The 19,272-nt window shown below is 38.5% G+C and overlaps 1 protein-coding gene and 1 pseudogene across 1 annotated transcript; both read left to right on the top strand.

Moving 5' to 3' along the window:
- The first annotated feature begins 274 nt into the window (after positions 1-274).
- On the top strand, positions 275-724 carry LOC101618315 (annotated as a pseudogene).
- A 10,862-nt stretch (positions 725-11,586) lies between these two features.
- Positions 11,587-19,145, top strand: KLRB1 (killer cell lectin-like receptor subfamily B, member 1). Its single transcript, XM_012732340.1, has 5 exons — positions 11,587-11,671; positions 15,076-15,174; positions 17,042-17,196; positions 17,542-17,657; positions 19,004-19,145. Exons 1-5 carry the CDS (start codon positions 11,587-11,589, stop codon positions 19,143-19,145), a joined length of 597 nt encoding a protein of 198 aa, XP_012587794.1.
- Positions 19,146-19,272: the final 127 nt, after the last annotated feature.

Here is a 19,272-nt window from a genome sequence, read left to right as displayed (position 1 = left end):
GCGTGGCAGACCTCTCATGATCCGCCCGCTGCTCCCCTCAGCAGTGTGCTTTGTTGATCTGCCTGTTCTGCTCCCCACTCTGTCTCTGGTGAATCCTCTCACCCTCCGCATCTCTGGCCTGTACCCCAGTTCTGTATGAATAAATAAATCTTTAAAACAAAACAAAACAAAAACCCACTCCTTCTACCTCTGCCGCCGCCTCGGAGAAGAGAGGAAGTGGAGAGGAGCCCACAAAGCCTGCCACCCAAGTCCTCCATCTCGCCTTCCGGAAGACTAAGATGTTCGCCTGCGCCAAGCTCGCCTGCACCTCCGCTCTGATCTGAGCTGGATCCAGAGTTGCATACAGGCCAATTTCTGCATCGGTGTTATCTCGACCAGAGGCGAGGACTGGAGAGGGCTCTACAGTACTTAATGGGGTCCAGAATGGTGTGTCTCAGCTAATCCAAAGGGAGTTTCAGACCAGTGCAATCAGCAGAGACATTGATACTGCTGCCACATGTATTGGTCCTGGTGCTGCAACAGTAGGGGTGTGGCTGATTCTGGTGCTGCACTGGAAGTCTTTGGCAGCCTTCTCATTGGTTATGCCAGAAACCCTTCGCTGAAGAGGCAGCTGTTCTCATATGCTAGCCTGGGATTTGCCTTGTCTGAAGCTATGGGTCTTTTCTGTTTGATGGTTGCTTTCCTGATTTTGTTTGCCATGTAACAAATTACTGTTTGAAATGTTGACATTCATATTAATTACGGATATAATTCTGTGTATCTTACTGTGACTCCAAAACTGAAGTATGGGTGTCATGCAAATGTATGTTATTTCCAAAGTCATTTCATTAAAGATGAAAAGTTAAAAACAAAAACAAAAACAAAAAAACCAGAAAATCTGAAGCTGAAGAATTCAATGAATAAAATGAAGAAGGCAACAGGAAAAGAAATCACTACCTGTCCCTGCCAAGCCCTAGAGACAAATTAAGAATCTAGCCACGAGTGGATGCAGAATTGGAGGGATGTGGGTCAAAGGGTGGGATCTGACTGCTCTGAAAATCTAAAAGACTGAACTCATGAACCAGAACTGTTTGGAGTTGTCAGAATGGGAGGGGGGGGAATTAGTGCATGAGATCTAAATGTCAATAATATAGTATGCTTTAGACATGTAATATACAGAACAGTGAATATACTTAACAATTCTGTATTGTGTACTTGCTAGTTCATAACTGAGTAGGTCTTACAAGTTCTCATCACAAGGAAAATTTATAACTATGAGGTGATGATATATGTTCATTAAACTCATTGTAGCATCATTTTAAATATACAAATATATCAAATCTTCAGATATTATACATGAGACTAATCCCATGTTTCTGATCAATTATATCTCAATATAACTGGGGTGGGAAAGACAAAATAGCTGCAGTCCTATTGTTATTGCAACATTATTTTGAATAGCCAAGATATGCACACAATAAATATCTGTCAATAGGGAACATTATCCTTATGTAGAATGTATGAATACATGTGTATATTCAGCCACAAGAGAGAGAAAGTTCCAACACATGCAACAACATGGATGGACAATGAGCACACAATACCAAGTGAGCTAAGTGAGACGGGAAGATGAGTGCTATGTGGTATCTAAAAAAGTGGGATCTAAAGAAGTGGAACTTGCAGAAGGAGAATGGAATGGCTGTTGCCTGGGACCAGGTCTAGGGAATGGGGGGGGGGTGGTAGGTCAAAGGGTACAGATTTGCAGTTGGAGGGTGAGTGATCCTGGTGTTTTGTTTTTTAGCAACACAGTAAGGCACTAGCTTTTGAATGTTCTCACCATACACTCAGAACGAAAGATGACAGAGGTGTGAGCTGAGGTTGGGGAGCAATCGTGTTCCGATAGAAATGCATCCGTCACAGCTGTACACCTTCAACTTTACGGTGTTAGATGCCAATTATCACTATAAAAACACCAGTGAAAACTATGTAGATGGACATTGAAAAATGTGAATTGCATATAAATAAGTTCAAAATACATTTCTTTTGATTTCTCAATAAGTAAAAATGCAAAGCTAAAACTACCTATAGTGGTAAGCCATAAAAAAAAAGAGGTGGCATCATAGGGATTACAACTGAGATGAAAAATGCACAAAATGATGTAAAAATAAACTATTATATTATTTTTTAAAAATGGGGGAAAAAGAGGTGGCAGGAAAGATTTGATTCACAGTCTGAAATTTACTGATTCCTGATAGGTTGTAATTGAAAGAGAGGTACAGAATGAAGTGAAGGCTGGTGTTAGCAGCATTTAATCCTGAATGCATTCAAAGTATTTACTTATGATATGTAAATCTAGGTGAAAGGGACAATGTTTTAATATGAAGATATCTAAATATCATTAAGAAAATCTTAAACAGGGCATCCCAAGTGGCACTCAGAGTTAATCAAGCTATCACCAGCCACTGTTGGCCTGAGATCAATTCCCAGCCAGGGAGCTGACCCACATGGCACAACAGACTTCTCCTGTTTTGCCTCAGCACTGTACTTCAGCTCCCTAGTCTATCTCTGGTGAATCCTTTCATTCCTTCACACACACCTCTGGCCTATACCCAAGTCCATATATGCATAAAAAATAAAAAATAATCTTAAAAAAAAAGAAAATCTCAAACAGCATAAAAATAATTGAATGACAAAACAGAACATTTACCAAAAGGATCTACAAATTACACTAAAAGATTGAACCAATACTCAGCCTCACTCAGAATAAAGACAATGCAAATTCTTATTCAAATATATAAAGTCACTATGACATTAATAATGTGAAACTCCTAAATTTCGAAAAGAAGAATGTTCGAGTACTAGCTATACAAAGAAAATATAGACCACCTATCAACAAGGTAGATATAATATGTACACACACATGCAGGCACTCACACACGCATAAAGAGGAGATAAACTTATGAGTAACTACTATGTCAACAAGAGTAGAGGATAAAATCACATATTAATGAAGTATGTTTGTTTAAAATAAAGTTCCTAACTATGGAATGCAAGCAGGTAAAATGCCCAAAGATATGGGAAAGAAAATTTTAAGCAAGTATGTATTTTGCACTTACAGTAAAAAGAAATAGATTCAAATTAATTAATGATTAATTAGTGATTCAGATTAATGTGATTCAAAGCAATACATATAACATGTATTAACAATTGCCCATCTTCATAAAATTTTTTTAAATGAACAAGTAAAATGTACAAATACAACAAAAATCTTTTTGCTCCCTTCCAAAAGTCACATCTGATCTCAGGTTGTTGCAGATAATCTGTGTACATAATTTTTATGCAATTGATATGTTTCTATTGATAAAACACAGATAAGTGCTTTACCCAACTTTCTAGTTTTGATAATGTTCAAAAGCCAAGCCCCTTGGCCTCATGCTACAAAGCTTCTTTGATTCTGTTTTAGATAAATTCTTTCCTTCAACCCCATGCTCACCGCAACCACCACTCAGCCTCCAGATGCAGATTTACCCTGCCCTTTTGTTTTCTCTGAAGACCTGAGTTACACTTCACATTTTTTGTTGCTGTGCAAACTGTGTATTTTGTGATTTGACTTAACTTTCCCTGACATAATCCTCCCGACATATTAAGTATGACATAGTGGGTGTTTTCCAGTGTACTGGCTCAGCCTCATGATGGGACCATTCACCATAAAAGAAGAGCTTCGAGGTCCTCCCTGGTGGCGCAGCGGGTTAAAGCAATGCACTGAGAAGCTAAAGCCACTTCTGCATGAGTTCGATTCCCGCCTGCCCTGAAGGTGACCACATGGCGTGGCAGACCGCTCTGACCCACCCGTTGCTCCCCTCAGTAGTGTACTTTGTCGATCTGCCTGTTCTGCCCCCCACTCTGTCTCTGGTGAAGCCTCTCGCCACCCCTGAGCCTCTGGCCTGTACCCCAGTTCTGTATGCACAAATAAATAAATCTTAAAAAAAAAAAAAAAAAAGAGCTTTGAGAATTTGACTTCTAGCAGCTGTCTTTCTCCCATCTACCTGCTGTGGGCTTGTAATGCCAAGATGTCACAAGACTGTGCTATTCTATAAAGCAACACAACCCTTAGGTTATAGAAGGGAGACTTGGCAGTATGGATGTCCATTTGCAAGTACTGGTTCAGGCAAGGCATAGACCATTGCTAGCCATCCAAGGCTGACTACATATAGCTGAGTGCTTCTGGAGTTCTTTGTGCTACTTCCTGTATAGAAAAGTAAGTGACCTAATTCTTTAGCTGTAGGTATTTTCAAACCCTCTCCCACCCAAAAGTTATGTGTCCATCTTTTCTCTTCATAATGCTACAAATGTTATGAATATCTGTATCAACTGTATGGGACCAACTGTAGACAGTGTATTAATTACTCAGAAAAATTTGCATTTGGCTTTGTATAAATCATTAGGTTTAGTTAGTGTTTAGAGATCTTTAATTTTTGCAGTATAATATGCTTGTGCTAACTTCAGTTATAATGCCAAATCTCTCTCTCTCTCTCTCTCTCTCTCTCACACACACACACACACAGACACACACACAAACTCTTCTTTTGTAAGCAAATAGAACCACTAGCTGTCTTAAATATGGAGAATTCATAAGGAGATATTTGAGCAATTATGCTTCCTCCTGCCCCATGGCAAATATTCATACATGCAAATCCTTGCTCACAACCCCAAAATGTGACTGTAATAGAAAAGAGGGTCTTTAAAAGAAACAATTAAGTTAAAATCAGGCAATTAGGGTGAGTCCTGATTCAACATAACTGTCTCTGAATGCAGAGATGGTTAAGATACCTACACAGAGAAGACCATGTGAAGATTAGGAGAGAAGACATTTAAAATCCCCCAAATTAACCTGCTTCAACATCTTGATCTCAGCTTTTTAACCACTTAGAACTACATAAGAAGGAGAACCCAGACGGGGATGTACGGCAGCTCCCGCAAACTCAAGCTGAAGGTGGGCACACCTCTCTCCAGGCCGACGTGGTGCACAGGACAAGCACAGTGAGGACAAGCACCTGACACGGACACCATGTCTTCAGCATGACTCCATGGACTTATCCTCTGATAATGCAGGGACAAGATGGTTCACGGGAAATTTTCCTTTTTTTTAAGTTGCTGTCACAATGGTTTACAACACTGCATATGATTCAGAGACACAGGTTCACACCTCTTAACATGCATGTTACCAGAAAGTTTCCCTCTAACCGAAAAAAAGTCATAATTGATATTAACACTCTGAATATAATGTATAAATATATTCTGCATGCAAAATCTCCAAGATCACAGAGGAAAGGCTAAAATGTATCTATTTATACAGAAATGAAATACTGAGACAATAACAAAGAAATGGGACTTAACTGAGACAGCTGGACCCTGATGAGTAGGTCTCATAAACCTATAGTCAGATGAGAAGGTCTTCAGTGGTTGCAATTTATTTATTGTGTTTGTCTGAAATCCCTCCTGCCCTTAATTTTTTTTTAAATTCAATATTTACTCTTAGCAAGAATAATTTTGTTTCTAATTCCATACCTGAATAAACAGGTCAATGGAACATATAAGTTGCTGAGACAAGAAAATATAGTGGGATGAGGCTGTTACACCGCATGTGTCCCTGGCAGCTCTTACTGGTCTCCCATACACATTGTCCCATTGCTTTCCTCCAACTGACCATCCCTCATCTCTAGGGGAGGAGACAGAAGGCATCCCACCATGCCCACTGCCCTAAATATTTGATATATTCTTCTCTTCCTTATTTATTACTGAATATTAGTTCTGCATTGTTTTTCTCTATTCTATTATGGTAAAAATGTCACAGGGCACCCCAGTGTGAACAGAGCCACCTGTGTGTGGGGCCTCACCTGTATGCTTAAAATTTAGTTGTACTGGAGGCACACACAAAATTGTTTGAGCCCTGCAGTCCCTTGCCTGTGGTGAACCATCACAGCGGGTTCTCACCAAAAAATCTAAGTCGAAGGAAATAGAAAATGGTCACATATCTACAGTTAATGATCAGTTCACATCAAAACTACACAGAGTCAAGATTCAAACAGGTGCTGCCAAACAAGGTGAATCTGACCCAGAAAGAAAAGAAACAAGACAGAAAGTAGATGACGACAAAAAACACAAGCTAGAAGCTGATCTAGTGTGGATACTTAAATCTAGGAAGAAGATGCAGCACAATGTGCTGGTGGCAGAGGTTACTTAGCAGTTGAAGTCCAGTTGTTATTAAGAAACGTATTGAAGGACTTATTGAGAGAGAATATTTGGCATGAACACCTGAGGATCGCAAAGTATAAATGCATTCAGAAATTTGATTTATTCTTGGACTGTACTCTTCACATGGACTGGGAAGTTGTTTTAAGTCATTAAAAGAATGATTCTCTTCTATTAAATTACAGTACATGTTCTAGACCATTCAAATCAAGCCTTTACTCCCTTCGAGAGTTTTTAACATCATTGATTGAGCTTCAGGCCTTACGTTTATCCATGTAGAGACCATCTTTCCAGTTCCTCGGGAAAATGTGAATGTGTCGCGTTTTGTTTTCAGTACTGTATGAAAGCAGGGGAAAAAAATAAAACAAAAATTTAGAAAAATACAGCTCATTAAGATAAAATTATTGAATTTCATTTCAAAAAAAAACGGGATTATTTACAAAAGGGAGAAAGAAAAGGAAACAACTGGAATATCTTACTGGCTGGGCTGACTTGGAGCTCTGGTAACAAACTAACTAAAAGCTCCGTGTCAGATTTGGAGAGCCATTTCCCAAGGGAGAGAGGAAGAGACACAATGGCGCCCTATTTATCCCCCAAAGTCCCAGAATGCCTGCTTAGCTCTGCCCATGGGTCCTTGCAGTTCTCTCCCTGGTACTGGTGGGAGTTGTAGTTTCTAATCAGTGGAGTAGTGGGTAGAGTCCAGAAAGCTGGAGTAGTGGGTGGAGGCCACAAGACTCTGCAGAGTTCCTTTAGGACATCCTTCCCCTTAACAAAAAGACAGAAGATAAATTTTACCTTCTTACCAATTTTTAATTGTACATTTCCATTGTGTTAACTTTAGTTACACTGATGTAAAACAGATATGCAGAATTATAAATCTGAAATTATAACTTCTTTCCTCCTCACACCCTATGCAGTACCCTAACTCATGTTTCTGTGAATTTTGCTAGTTTAAATACTTTGTACTAGTGAAATAATGCACTCTTTTTTCTGGACTATCTCTATAAAACCAAACTATACACAATGTGGTATGAGTTAGGTTTCCTTCTTCTTAAAACTGAATGGCATTCAACACCACATTTTCTCTCTCCATTCACCTGGGATTGGACACTTGGGTTGTTTTAACTACTGTGAGCAGTGAACAGTGCTAATATGAAAAATGTAATATAAGTTATCACTTCAAGACTCTGCTTTCTATTCTGTGGAATATATATGCAGACATGGGATTCCTGGATCACAGGGTTTGCTTTTTTAAATATTTATTTATTTGTGCATACAGAACTGGAGTACAGGCCAGAGATGCAGGGGTGGTGAGAGGATTCACCAGACACAGAGTGGGGAGCAGAACAGGCAGATCAACAAAGTACCCTGCTGAGGGGAGCAGCAGGCAGGTCAAGAGAGATCTGCTGCGCCATGTGGATCAATCACCTCCCGGGCAGGCAGGGATCGGACTCATGGGGAAGTGGCTTTAGCTTCTTAGTGCTGTTCTTTAACCCGCTGCGCCACCAGGGAGGACCCTTTTTTTTTTAATGTTGAAGAACTGAATTGTTTTTCACTGTGGTTGCACCATTTAACTATCCCACAGTAATGTAGTAAGATTCCAACTTTTTCACATTCAGTCTCATATTTGTCATTTTCTGGTTTTGTTGTGTGTTAATCATTCCAACTCCTGTGAGTCACTATCTCATTATGGTTTTGATTTGCATTTTCATAATGATCAGTGATGTTGAAGAGACTGTTTTTCCCCACTGAACATGTTTGGCCTCATTGCTAAAGAGTATATGGCCATATACATGAGGTTTATTTTTGAAATTTCTAATCTGTTTCACAGTGACTTTTTGTGTTTATAAAATTGATTAGTGAATGTCAATTTTTCTTTTTGCAGTTTCTAAAACTATATATATATATCTTACAATTTGGATAAGGATTGAACTGATTGATCAAACTGACTCATCTACAGTACACATTACAATTACTTTTTCTAATCCATGTTTACACATATTATTATACACGTTACAATATTACTTTTCTAATCCATGTTTATACATATATTTTAATTAACTTACAACTTCATATTTTTCAGCATAGTTGTATTCAGTGTATATGTCTTTCATCCCCTCAATTAGATTTATGCTGGAACATTTTATTCTTTTTGATTATGTGTGAATGGAATACTTTTCTTCATTTCCTTTCCAGATATTTCATCATTAATGTATAAAAATGCACTTGACTTCTGGTATTTTCTCTTGTAAAGCTGGAGATGCCAGGGTTTCCCTGTCCTTTCCTTATCTCTTGTGTCCCATGCCTGCATGAGGAACTGCAGCATTGTTCATGGCTCACCCACTTTACAGTGGTTTCCAAACCCACCTGGTCCTGCACAGTCTCTTGGGCAAGACAGAAGCCAGTTCCTCAAGTAGCAGCCAGTCACTGCAGGATGTTGGATGTACAATCCACTCATCTTCCATTTCCAAGGAGGCTCAGTGTATGAGGTTCCCTTTGTGGGTTTGCTAAACTTAAGCAGCCTATCCAGCCTCCTTTAAAAAAAAAAAGATTATTTATTTATTCATATAGAACTGGGGTACAAGCCAGAGATGCGGAGGGTGAGAGAATTCACCAGAGACAGAAAGGGAAGCAGAACAGGCAGATCGACGAAGTACACTGCTGAGGGGAGCAGCGGTCGGGTCAGGAGAGGTCTGCCTCGCCATGTGGATCTCCTCCACGGTAGGCGGGAATCGAACTCATGCTTAAGTGGCTTAAGCTTCTTAGTGCTGTGTTTTAACCCGCTGCGCCACCAGGGAGGGCCCCAGCCTCCATTTTAACAAAGCAAGGTCAGAACTGCCCGGTCACAGTCACAAAAACCCAACTCCACAAGGTAACTTTCATATCAATTAAGAACATAAAGGTGGATCACTCTGGGAAGCGTGTGCATTAAGAGGTATGACCGGGAACGTCTGGGGGGGCCATTGACTGATGCATAACAAAGGACCCCAGAAGCTAATCAGTGGAAAGCCTTATTGACTAGGGAATTGAAATCCTGACTAGGGAACTGGGGCTGGACTCAAATTCCAACATGAGAAATACAGAACCACCCTGCACCTCTTTCTGCTACTTCTCCCTTTTCACTTTAACTTTCCCTTTTGACTAATAACTGTATCATTAAAAAGGCCGGGATCTTGAGCAGCATCCTGCATTATGTAGCCTGCTCCATGACTCCCGTTTCTTTGTCAGTGTGGTTGCCCGACGCAACATCCCTCCTAGTGCCTCTTCTCTGTGCTCTGTAACAGAGGCACCAACTGATGCACCAAATGCTGGAATCATTTGTTCTCCTTTGTTGGAATTGCTTCTTGTTTCACAATGACCTGGGTGCTATAGCTTGTCAACCATCTCTGGGCCTCTTACAGAGGTAATATGGTCGTTGGAGTGTTGTTAATTCCATGTCTCTGTGGAAGAAGGATGACTTGGAGTTTCCTAGTCTGCTATTTTCTTCTCTCCATTAGACCCAAGGTGGCTTCTGTCTCTCACGATAACCATTTGTTGCCTCTTTTATTTTTACCTTTTCACACAGAATGATTTTCATATGTCCATGTTGTAACCAATTTTTCGGTTTAATTATGCTTCACGTCATAAAGTAATTTCGTTCCTCTTTATTTTCCTGTCTATCACAACTTCTACTAGCCAGCAAAGTTCAATGTCCAAATTCATCATGTAGTGAATTAATACATCTATCATTTCTTGAAGTATTATACTAATATTATTGCCTTTATTGATATTATTATTAGTACTGATGCTGCATGCTAAACCTCAGATTTATTATCACTTACCTCTGAAATATATAAATATGATATATGTGTGTGTGTGTGTGTGTAAAATCTTTCTAGGTAAAGAGAATATATATCTGAATTCTGATACACTTTTCTTGTGAAAGTGTCATCTACAAGATTGGATTATTAATTTATTAACAAATTAGAAATATCACCAGGTGTGAATTCTTGAGGGCTTTATTATTTTTTTAAAGATTTATTTATTTATGCATACAGAATTGGGGTACATGTCAGAGGTGCAGGGGTGGTGAGAGGATTTACCAGAGACAGAGTGAGTAGCAGAACAGGCAGATCGATGAAGTACACTGCTGAGGGGAGCAGCGGGCGGGTCAGGAGAGGTCTGCCACATATGTGGGTCACCTGGGTGGGGGGCGGGGATCATATTCGTGCTGAAGTGACTTTAGCTTCTTAGTGCTGTGCTTTAACCCACTGCACCACCAGGAAGGGCCCAAGGGTTTTATTTTATATGTATACAATGGTGACTGCATTATATAGGTCCACAAGACAAGGTAACTTCCATAATACATAACTACACAAACAAAATGAAATGACCCATCCGTGGATATCCATGTAGATAAACACTCTTTATCAGCTTATATTTCTAGATGTTTATAAATTTTGCTATTTGCAGCTCTGCAGATTTCTACTTAAAGGAGGCACCTTTACCTTGAATAAATTACCTTTGTATGACAATCACCATGCGTCCCTTGTATTCTCAGTCATGCTTCATAATTTGATATTAAACTTCAGGGCACTAAAAGCACTATCTTGCTCATATTTAAATTACGTCTGTGAGGTAACAATTTGCACAATGTAAGCATTTTAGGTGTATAAGTTCACACCTCAACACCTCCACAATGTAGCTCTCACACCATGCCCACCACCAATGTCCCATGGGGCTCTACCCCAATTACTCCCAGCCTCTCCCCTCTGGTAGTCTCCGTTCTGCTGTCAGCCATCAAAAGTCTTTTGCATATCTACAATTCCATGTTTTTGCATTTTGTAACTTTCTTTGGAGCACAAATATTTCAGGGAGATTTTAGAGCTTGAGGAAGGCATCATACAGGGTTTACTCTTTGCATGAACAGTTAGTATTTTACAACAGTGTGTTGAGTATTATTTAGCATGATGATCTGGTAGGGTTTTTGTTTTGTTTTGCTTTTTTTGTGGGTCCTTAAGTTGCACATTAAGTGAATGCTTCATTTCTCTCTTTCTGCTCATGGCCCTGAGTGAGGTGTTCAAACAAATGAAGGTCAGAAGTACAACAACAGACAAGCCTTCCCACAATCTGTCAGACAACAGAGCAGTTAGTTAGGTAAGTTCACTATTCAATATTCAAACACAGTGGACTCAAATAAATGGACAGTGTTGCTAATTTATGGAGAAAACCCACAGCCAGCGCTGTGGGTGGGTGGGTGGGGATGCAGAGAAATAACAAAACATTTCAAACTGGGCACTTCCTTTTGTGATCTTGCATCGGAGGACTTAAGACTTTGTCTTCTACACAAGTTTAGAGCACTTTCTCCTGTTTGCCATGGATGGACAAGTGACATATGCTGAACTAAATGTGTCCAGGAATTCTGGCCTTAAAAATTCATCACTCCCACCTGTTCCTCAGGGTAAGTGACTTTGATTTTCCATTTTCACATCTGTTTATATTTGATAGTTTTTCTTAACAAATATGTGGTATGAAATCGTTGCTTTGAAGATGAGTAGCGGTCCTAGATTAATGTTAAGTGTAGCTTGTCTGTAGGTAATCCCCATTGTGAAGAAAAGCACATCCTACAGAATTATTTTTACTAAGATATCTGTGGGGAAAATGAAAATCATATCTATTATTGAACTTTGGTTAAGAGATCCTGAAGAAATATTAGAAATTATTTTTTAGGGACACATTGCTAACTTGATGCAGGAGTACAGTACCCTACCTCATACCAAATACTCTACAAAATACCAAAATTATGATCAAGTCCAGTATATTTGCACCCATTCCAGGCCTCTCAGAATGCAAAGTATAGATGTAGGACAGACATCCTTCACTCTCAGAAAAGAGGAAAACTTTCTAGAAGAAAATCATATTTAGGATCAAAGACTTAATTGAATTACAATCTGATGACTTCTAATTTTGAAACTTCATACTTGAAGAGTATCACAAATTAAAAGGAAATGAGCTATGGGGTGCTGGAGGGAGCTGCTAGGGAACCTATCTGAAGGCCTGTTAAAATCTACACATTTCTTGTTGTCAAAGGAGGGAGTATTCTGCTGAAAGAAATGGAGAATTCTCACCCCAGGTAAAAGGTGACAGGCACTCTGGCCTGAAAAGCAATGAAAAAGGCCAGAAACTAGATGAAAAGCAGCATGAATATCAGGGCCATCTGAAGCCTAGTCAAATTTACTGATATCAATAATTTGTGACTTTTATTCAAACTGATTAGGCTACGCATTTGGATTACCCCTTCTCTATGGTTGCATATAGACTTGAAACTACTAAATTAATCAATTTTCATATTGGGGGAAAAGTCAGGATAATCAAATCTGTTTTAATATATCCTTTATATGGGAATTAAGCAAAATAGAATTCTGCTCCCAGCACTAGCATTTGGTCAAGGCACAGTATTTTTTGATAGAAAGAACAATATTTTCTTTTTCCTTATTCATATACAGTAAAAGTGCAGGGGAGGGTAGACAGAATTGTAAAAAGGGCTGCCAAAAAATTAATATAGAGAAAGATAGTTAGATGTTTTTCCTCAGAAGCTACTATGATCCCAGGTATATGAGGCTAGAAAGTTTACCTACTCTGATATATTAATTGGCCTAGAAAATATAATCTTGAAAGTAAATCTCAAAGGGGAAAATATAGAATAAATTTAGAACAAAATATGTGATTACAGATACTGCTCCAGTACCACAGCATCATGAAACCACAATTGAGTCTCTGACTCAAGGCTGTGGTAACATGCAGAACGGTGATTGTGTCACAGCGGTCAGCACCACTGGAGAGATACGTGACTTATTTAGTTGTGGCTCGGCTCAGGCTCCTCAGTAAGGTGTTGGCAGTGCACCTTCAGGATTTATTCAAAAGTCGGCATTTACTATGTGTCTGGCATGCACGACAGGCTGAGGCTACAGTCACAAGGAAAATGGGGGGATGAAAACCTTTTCATTTATTGTATGGAGACATACAAATAAGCTATGCAGCAAAAGATCAGTTGATAATGAATGCAGTTGAGCAAAATAACAAATGGAACCAGAATTTAGTTCAGGGAAGGCAGAGAACCTCAGAGAATGCCTCCAGGCCTCCATGACATTTAAGTCAGGACCTGAAAGAAATGAAGGACAGAAACATGTTCTCTCAGAAAGAACCTCCGGGAAACTTGGCCAGTAGGTGCTCAGTTCTGAGAGGAGGTCTTGCCTGCCTCGCTGGGGGAGGAGATGGAAGAGTGGAAGGCGGGAACGTCAGGAGATGAAGTTAATGATGCAGTGGGATACCAGGTGGAGCAGGGATTTGTAGATGCCTTTATAAATGTTGAGGGAAAGGTCTTGTTGACAGAAAACCATTAAAAGGGATAGAACAACGGAGAGAGATGATTGCACAGACTGTGTTCATGCAGTCCATGAGCAACCCACATAATGAGCTTTACCTTTCTTTCTCATTTGACATTACAAATCCATTCACTCAACCTCCTAGAGCGGCAGAAAAGTGATTCAGAAGAGCATTCTCCAAAGTACAAGGTGCTCCACGCATCGAAGTTGAAGTTCCTTAAAGTTTAGCATAATTCTTTTAACAAGTCACTCCAAATGTCTTCTTCCTAAATTTACAGCTCATTTAATGCCTGGAGTTATAGCCAGTGTTTCTCAGAATTTTTTATTTAAGTAACATTGAACTGAACTTTATAACATATTGTTATCTAGTGTTGCATAATGTTATACAAAATGAATCAATGACAAAATGTCAAAACATTCTAATTCTGCATCTAGTCAATGTTTTAATATTAGTTATATATAATGTTGTAATATTATATGAGGTCCCAAAATTTAATATTCTTCTTTTTATTTTCCCTGTGAAACTCATGTTTCAAAGATGCCCAACATAAATTACATTGATAAAGTGATGATTAATTAAGCATTCATGTTTAGTGATTAGCTAATTAGTCAAAATTACTGGTTAACATGAAACAGTTTATTATACTTGGTATGTATAGAAAAACAAAGATATTTGGCAATTGTTTAGAGTTTGTGAGATGTTATCTCACTGAAATAATTAGCAGGCTGGTAAAATATTCTTCCTTGATTGCAATACACTTGGTCTTAACTGGAGGTGATTTTTCTGGACAAAAAAAGGAGAAGAATCCTTGTTACAAACATAATTTTACATATCGTAGTGACTAAATAGTGTTTGTCACAAAATAGAACCTCACAAAATATATTTTCAATGAGTGAAGGTGATCCTTTTCCGATAGCAGTTGGCAATTTTCAAAATATCTTACATCAATCTCACCTGAAAATTATTAAACCAATCTTTTGTACATAAGACAGCATAAATATTTCAGTTGTTATCAATGAGTTAGCTTCTAGGTAACTAATTGAGAATTAATCTTGTGGGACTCTATAAGGCTGTAAGTGTTCTTTTCTGCCCCCCTGTGGTCCAGATGTTATCAAAACTACCTTTGCTGGGCCTCCCTGGTGGCACAGAAATTAAAGTTTGTGTTATCAAGCCACAGCAAGCCACTGCAGCCTGAGTTTGATCCCCAGCCAGGGAGCTGACCCACGTATGGTGCAGCAGACCTCTCCTGTCTGGCCTGCTGGTTCTCTCAGCAGTTTATTTCAATACATGTGCATTCTCTGCTCCCCACTGCCTCTGGTGATTCTGAGGATTCTCTTAATCCCTGTAGCTCTGGCCTACACCCCAGCTCTTCTATGAATAAGTAAATAAAAATAAATCCTTCAGAAAAAAATAAAAAACCTACCAGATGATCAGATGAACTCAAGGGAATCAAATGCATGCCTTTTCTTACCTCCTCAGGTATCTGTCAAGGTGCACCCTGGCATCAACTTGCTCTGAAAATTGGTTGTGCTGGGCTTATTCTTCTATCCTTGACTGTGATTGGGTTGAGTTTTTTAGGTAAGTGACTCATGATGATTTGCTTCAGAACATTTACTCAACTTCTATCATAAATATTAGAGTATCTTAACATAATTTGACCACCCAGACACAGTAGAAAACGAGTGATATAAAAACAATAACAAACAATGCTTTTAATAATGCTCAGCCCATATTCACTTTGCAATTTCAGCTTTCTATATTTTCTTCTGAATTTCCTGTTAAGTATCCATAGGAATTTCACATGTGTGAATGGGGAGATTACAATTATGAGAAAAAACAGGACAACAAAGAAAAATTAAGTTTCTACAAATTTACAGTTTAACTTTCCCAAAAAATTCCAGAATGTTTGGCACTACAAATCTTTCTTGTGGGATAAATATAAAAGGTTTTCTTGTGGGATAAATATAATTATACTCAGTCTGAAGAGGAAAAGTTTCAGAGAGAAGTGTAAGCACTTTAAGAATTGAACACCTTATGTTCAGTTACCTCGGAGGACACAGGCAGCCCAATGTCCGTGTGAGCTCACTCATTTTGTGAGTTTTCTTATGTGCTTACACATGTTGCCTTCTAACTGAACACTTTGTTACTAAACCTTTATCATTGTACTTTCTGTTCATATGCAAGCTTGTTAAGATTATTTGGTTCCCTGAAGCATTAATATTTTCACTTCATTATCCATTTCATTTTTTAACCTTCTCCCTGCTCATTTACTAGTGATATTCTTGCAATGGAATTCATCAACAGAAAAAACTACAGCGGATTCTCAAGAAAACATTCAAGAAAACATAACTGAAACTGCAGGTGCATTTGTGGTTTAAATTTCTATGAGGAACCACTGGTATTTGATAGATATGACGCATTACCAGGCTAAGGCTTGTAACAGCCCGTATGTTAACATGCTATAATCACTTCATGTTTGACAAACTGAGGCACAAAAATTGAACAGCTCATAGAGGGTCAGATGACAGTTGGTGGTGATGGGATGGTACTAAGGAGTCTCCCTCAGAGTCTTGGTCCTCGTCAGTCAAGTACCATATGAGGAGCTGATGCTCAGATATTCAATAACCAGTGGCCAGGTTCTAAGGTGACAAGTAAACTATGCATGTAAGTCGGATATTTTATTTTAATGGATATATTAGACTTGCTAATCATAATCAAACATAAAATGAATGCTAAATATCTATGTATTATCATTAAGATATTTATTGTATTAATCATTAAGACATTACATTCCAATAAATACTGTGTTTTGATAATCTATAGTTGAATGCACCAGAATGTGATTTTTATTGTACATATTAAAACAGAAATTTCAGAATATCTGAAAAATACTCTGGAATTTGCCACTCCATAGGTCACATTAGTTAGTAAAATATACAACTTGGTAATCAGGATGTTTCTTAAGATTTTTTTCTCTGTGATGTTTGTCTCCAGTTTTGCTTAGGGAAGGAATTATTATTTTAAGCATCCTGTCTAAAGTAAATACTTTTGGGTAATTTGCATATGCTAGCCATGTATGGACTGGTGGTAAATTTGAGGAAACTCTGAAATGTTTCAATTCTAACATAATAAATTATATGGACTTGAACAAGTTCTGTGTCAGACTTGGAAGCTAAGACGTAGCTGCCAAAGTTACTCGACAGCCTGTCCTATTTTAATATTCCCTGATTCCATCCATGCCCATGTAACTGCTTACTAATCCCTTAGTCATGGTACCAGAATACACAGCAGGTGTCAAGCACCTTGAGACTATAATAAAATCATGAGTTTTACTCACAAAGATAAGCAAAGACTTTAGTGTAGTCATGATTAACAGGCATTTTGTGAGTGGGGTGGAAACAGGTTAGAAATATAACACATTTCTTTTTTCTTTTTCTTATTCTAGAAAGGTCAAGTCTGTTGAAGTGCCCAGAAGATTGGATTGAGCTTGGAGAGAAATGCTTTTTTATTTCTAGTTCTTCCAAAAGTTGGAATCACAGTCTAGCTGACTGTTTCAAAAAAGAATCCTATTTGCTGCTTATTCAAGATGAGGAAGAATTGGTAAATAATTAGATAAAATACTGAGTAGAACCTAGTTTAACAATTTCTTCTGTCATAGCAATCTCTGAGCTTTAGCTCAAAGATTCCAGGATAACAAAGACCTGACTTTGACTTTAAGCCCATCTGAGACTAAACAGAATGCAATTGGATGAATGCAATATAAATCTAAATAGCCAGAAAGAGATATCACAAAGCAGGAATAATTAACTCTAAGGGGGAGCAGGGAGAGTTTTCACAGAGGAAGTGATAGTTGAACTGGGTTTTAGAGGATGAGTTGAAGAAGAGTATAAACCATAAATAGAATAACATTCAATATTCAGTCATTTTTTTCTCTTCCATTTATAGAAACTTATACAAAACCAGATAAGTGATAAAGGATATAATTTTTGGATTGGATTAAATTTTACATTATCAGAGAAGAAATGGAAGTGGATAAATGGTTCAGATTTAAATTCTAAGATGTGAGTATGAGCTATGCTATTTGAAAATTCAACTTGCTTCAGGTATACACTGCAGGAATATAGAACAGTAACATTGTTTTTAAAGGTTGCATTTTGTAGTCTTAATTTAACTCAAAAATTTACAGGAGTTCAGAATTAGATGAGATGAATGAGTTTGGTATTGCATGAAAATGTCATATATGAAAAGATTCATGTGCAGTGGTCTTTTTGGAAGCAAAGGAATTGACTTGCAACCTTTGGAAGGGACACACGGAAATTTTAAAAATGTCTACCTGGATCCTCCCTGGTGGCGAAAGGGATAAATCTCTGCTCTCACACCACCATGGCCTGAGTTCGATCCCCATCCAGGGAGCTGACCCATATGGCACAGCAGACCTCCCATCTGGCCCGCTGCTCCCCTCAGCGATGTATTTCAGTAGAACCACCTGTTCAGCTCCTCACTGTGTCTCTAGTGAATCCTCTCTCCCCACGTACCTCTGGCCTATACCCCAACTTTTCTATATACACACACAAACAAACAAATAAATAAAACTCTCTAATTGGAAGCTATTACCACATAGGAATTTTAAGTATTTTTTTCAAACTGTGGGGCTATATAATTTAGTGGTTACAACCAGCATCAGAATGGTTATGAAAGTGGAAAAAATACTAAGTGTCAGAGTGTAATGCCCAGGCAAAAAAGAAGCTATCCACATTGTGAGAATTGTATAGTGCATTTTAACCTTTGTGTAAGATATTCATTCAGTAAGTATGCATAGACCACGATAGAGCTTTTTGCTGTTTGCTGCTGAATGTTTCAGTATAGTATCCTATGTAAATGACTAACATAACCCTCACTTGGAAAGGTTATTGCTACACAGACTTTTGAAGGAGATGGCATTATATAACTTTTTAAACAAAATCTGTGAATGATTCAATCTTGCTTGCATAACCAACCTCATTACTGAGCACATGCTCTGTTAATCACAGTCTACCTCAGGGCACAAGCCCCATACCGCCCCCAGAGAGTGGTGGGTTTATCCTGCAGACTGAAGAAAACTCAGGCTCTGTGAAGTTAAGAATTTTTCACATGACAGTTTAGAATAGACGATGGAGACTTGGTCTCCAGACCCCACAGCTTCTCTTCTTAGATACATAATCAGGTTTCTTGCTAGAATTATCTCCAAGAAGATGAAACTGCAAGGTCCTGAGGTGGATGTTAGCCTCACATGAACTGTTTGTACCATTACAGTAGTAAATCACTTGGTCATTTAGCCGTCCCTAAGAGCTGTAGAAATATTGGCTGGATGAGGAGAAACAAATGAGAAAATCCAAATGCTAAATGATGCCTTTGTTTTGCTCCACAGATTACAGGTTAATGATGAAGAGAAAGAAAACAACTGTGCTTACATCTCACAGAAAAAAACTGCGTTTGAGAACTGTAATGCGGAAAATAAATGGATTTGCCAAAAGAACTTAAACATCAGAAATAAACCATGTTCTGTGTGACTGGAGTATCACCCTCCATGTCCTGCTTCCCAAAACACACATCTAATTTTAGCCATAAAATATGATTTACTGGCCCTCCCTGGTGGCACAGTGGGTTAAAGCGCAGCACTGAGAAGCTAAAGCCACT

This window comes from Condylura cristata, unplaced genomic scaffold (assembly GCF_000260355.1).
Source record: "Condylura cristata isolate star-nosed mole 26May11 unplaced genomic scaffold, ConCri1.0 scaffold00034, whole genome shotgun sequence".
Classification (NCBI taxonomy): Eukaryota; Metazoa; Chordata; class Mammalia; order Eulipotyphla; family Talpidae; genus Condylura; species Condylura cristata.
This window is presented reverse-complemented; position numbering and strand designations above follow the sequence as displayed.

What these genes read in the sequence shown, in the direction of transcription:
- KLRB1 (XM_012732340.1), top strand. Translation starts at nt 11,587, where the DNA reads ATGGATGGACAAGTGACATATGCTGAACTAAATGTGTCCAGGAATTCT. An exon ending in ACTCCCACCTGTTCCTCAGG is followed by an intron (nt 11,672 to 15,075) that starts GTAAGTGACTTT and finishes TTACCTCCTCAG; the next exon opens with GTATCTGTCAAGGTGCACCC. An exon ending in TTCAAGATGAGGAAGAATTG is followed by an intron (nt 17,197 to 17,541) that starts GTAAATAATTAG and finishes TTCCATTTATAG; the next exon opens with AAACTTATACAAAACCAGAT.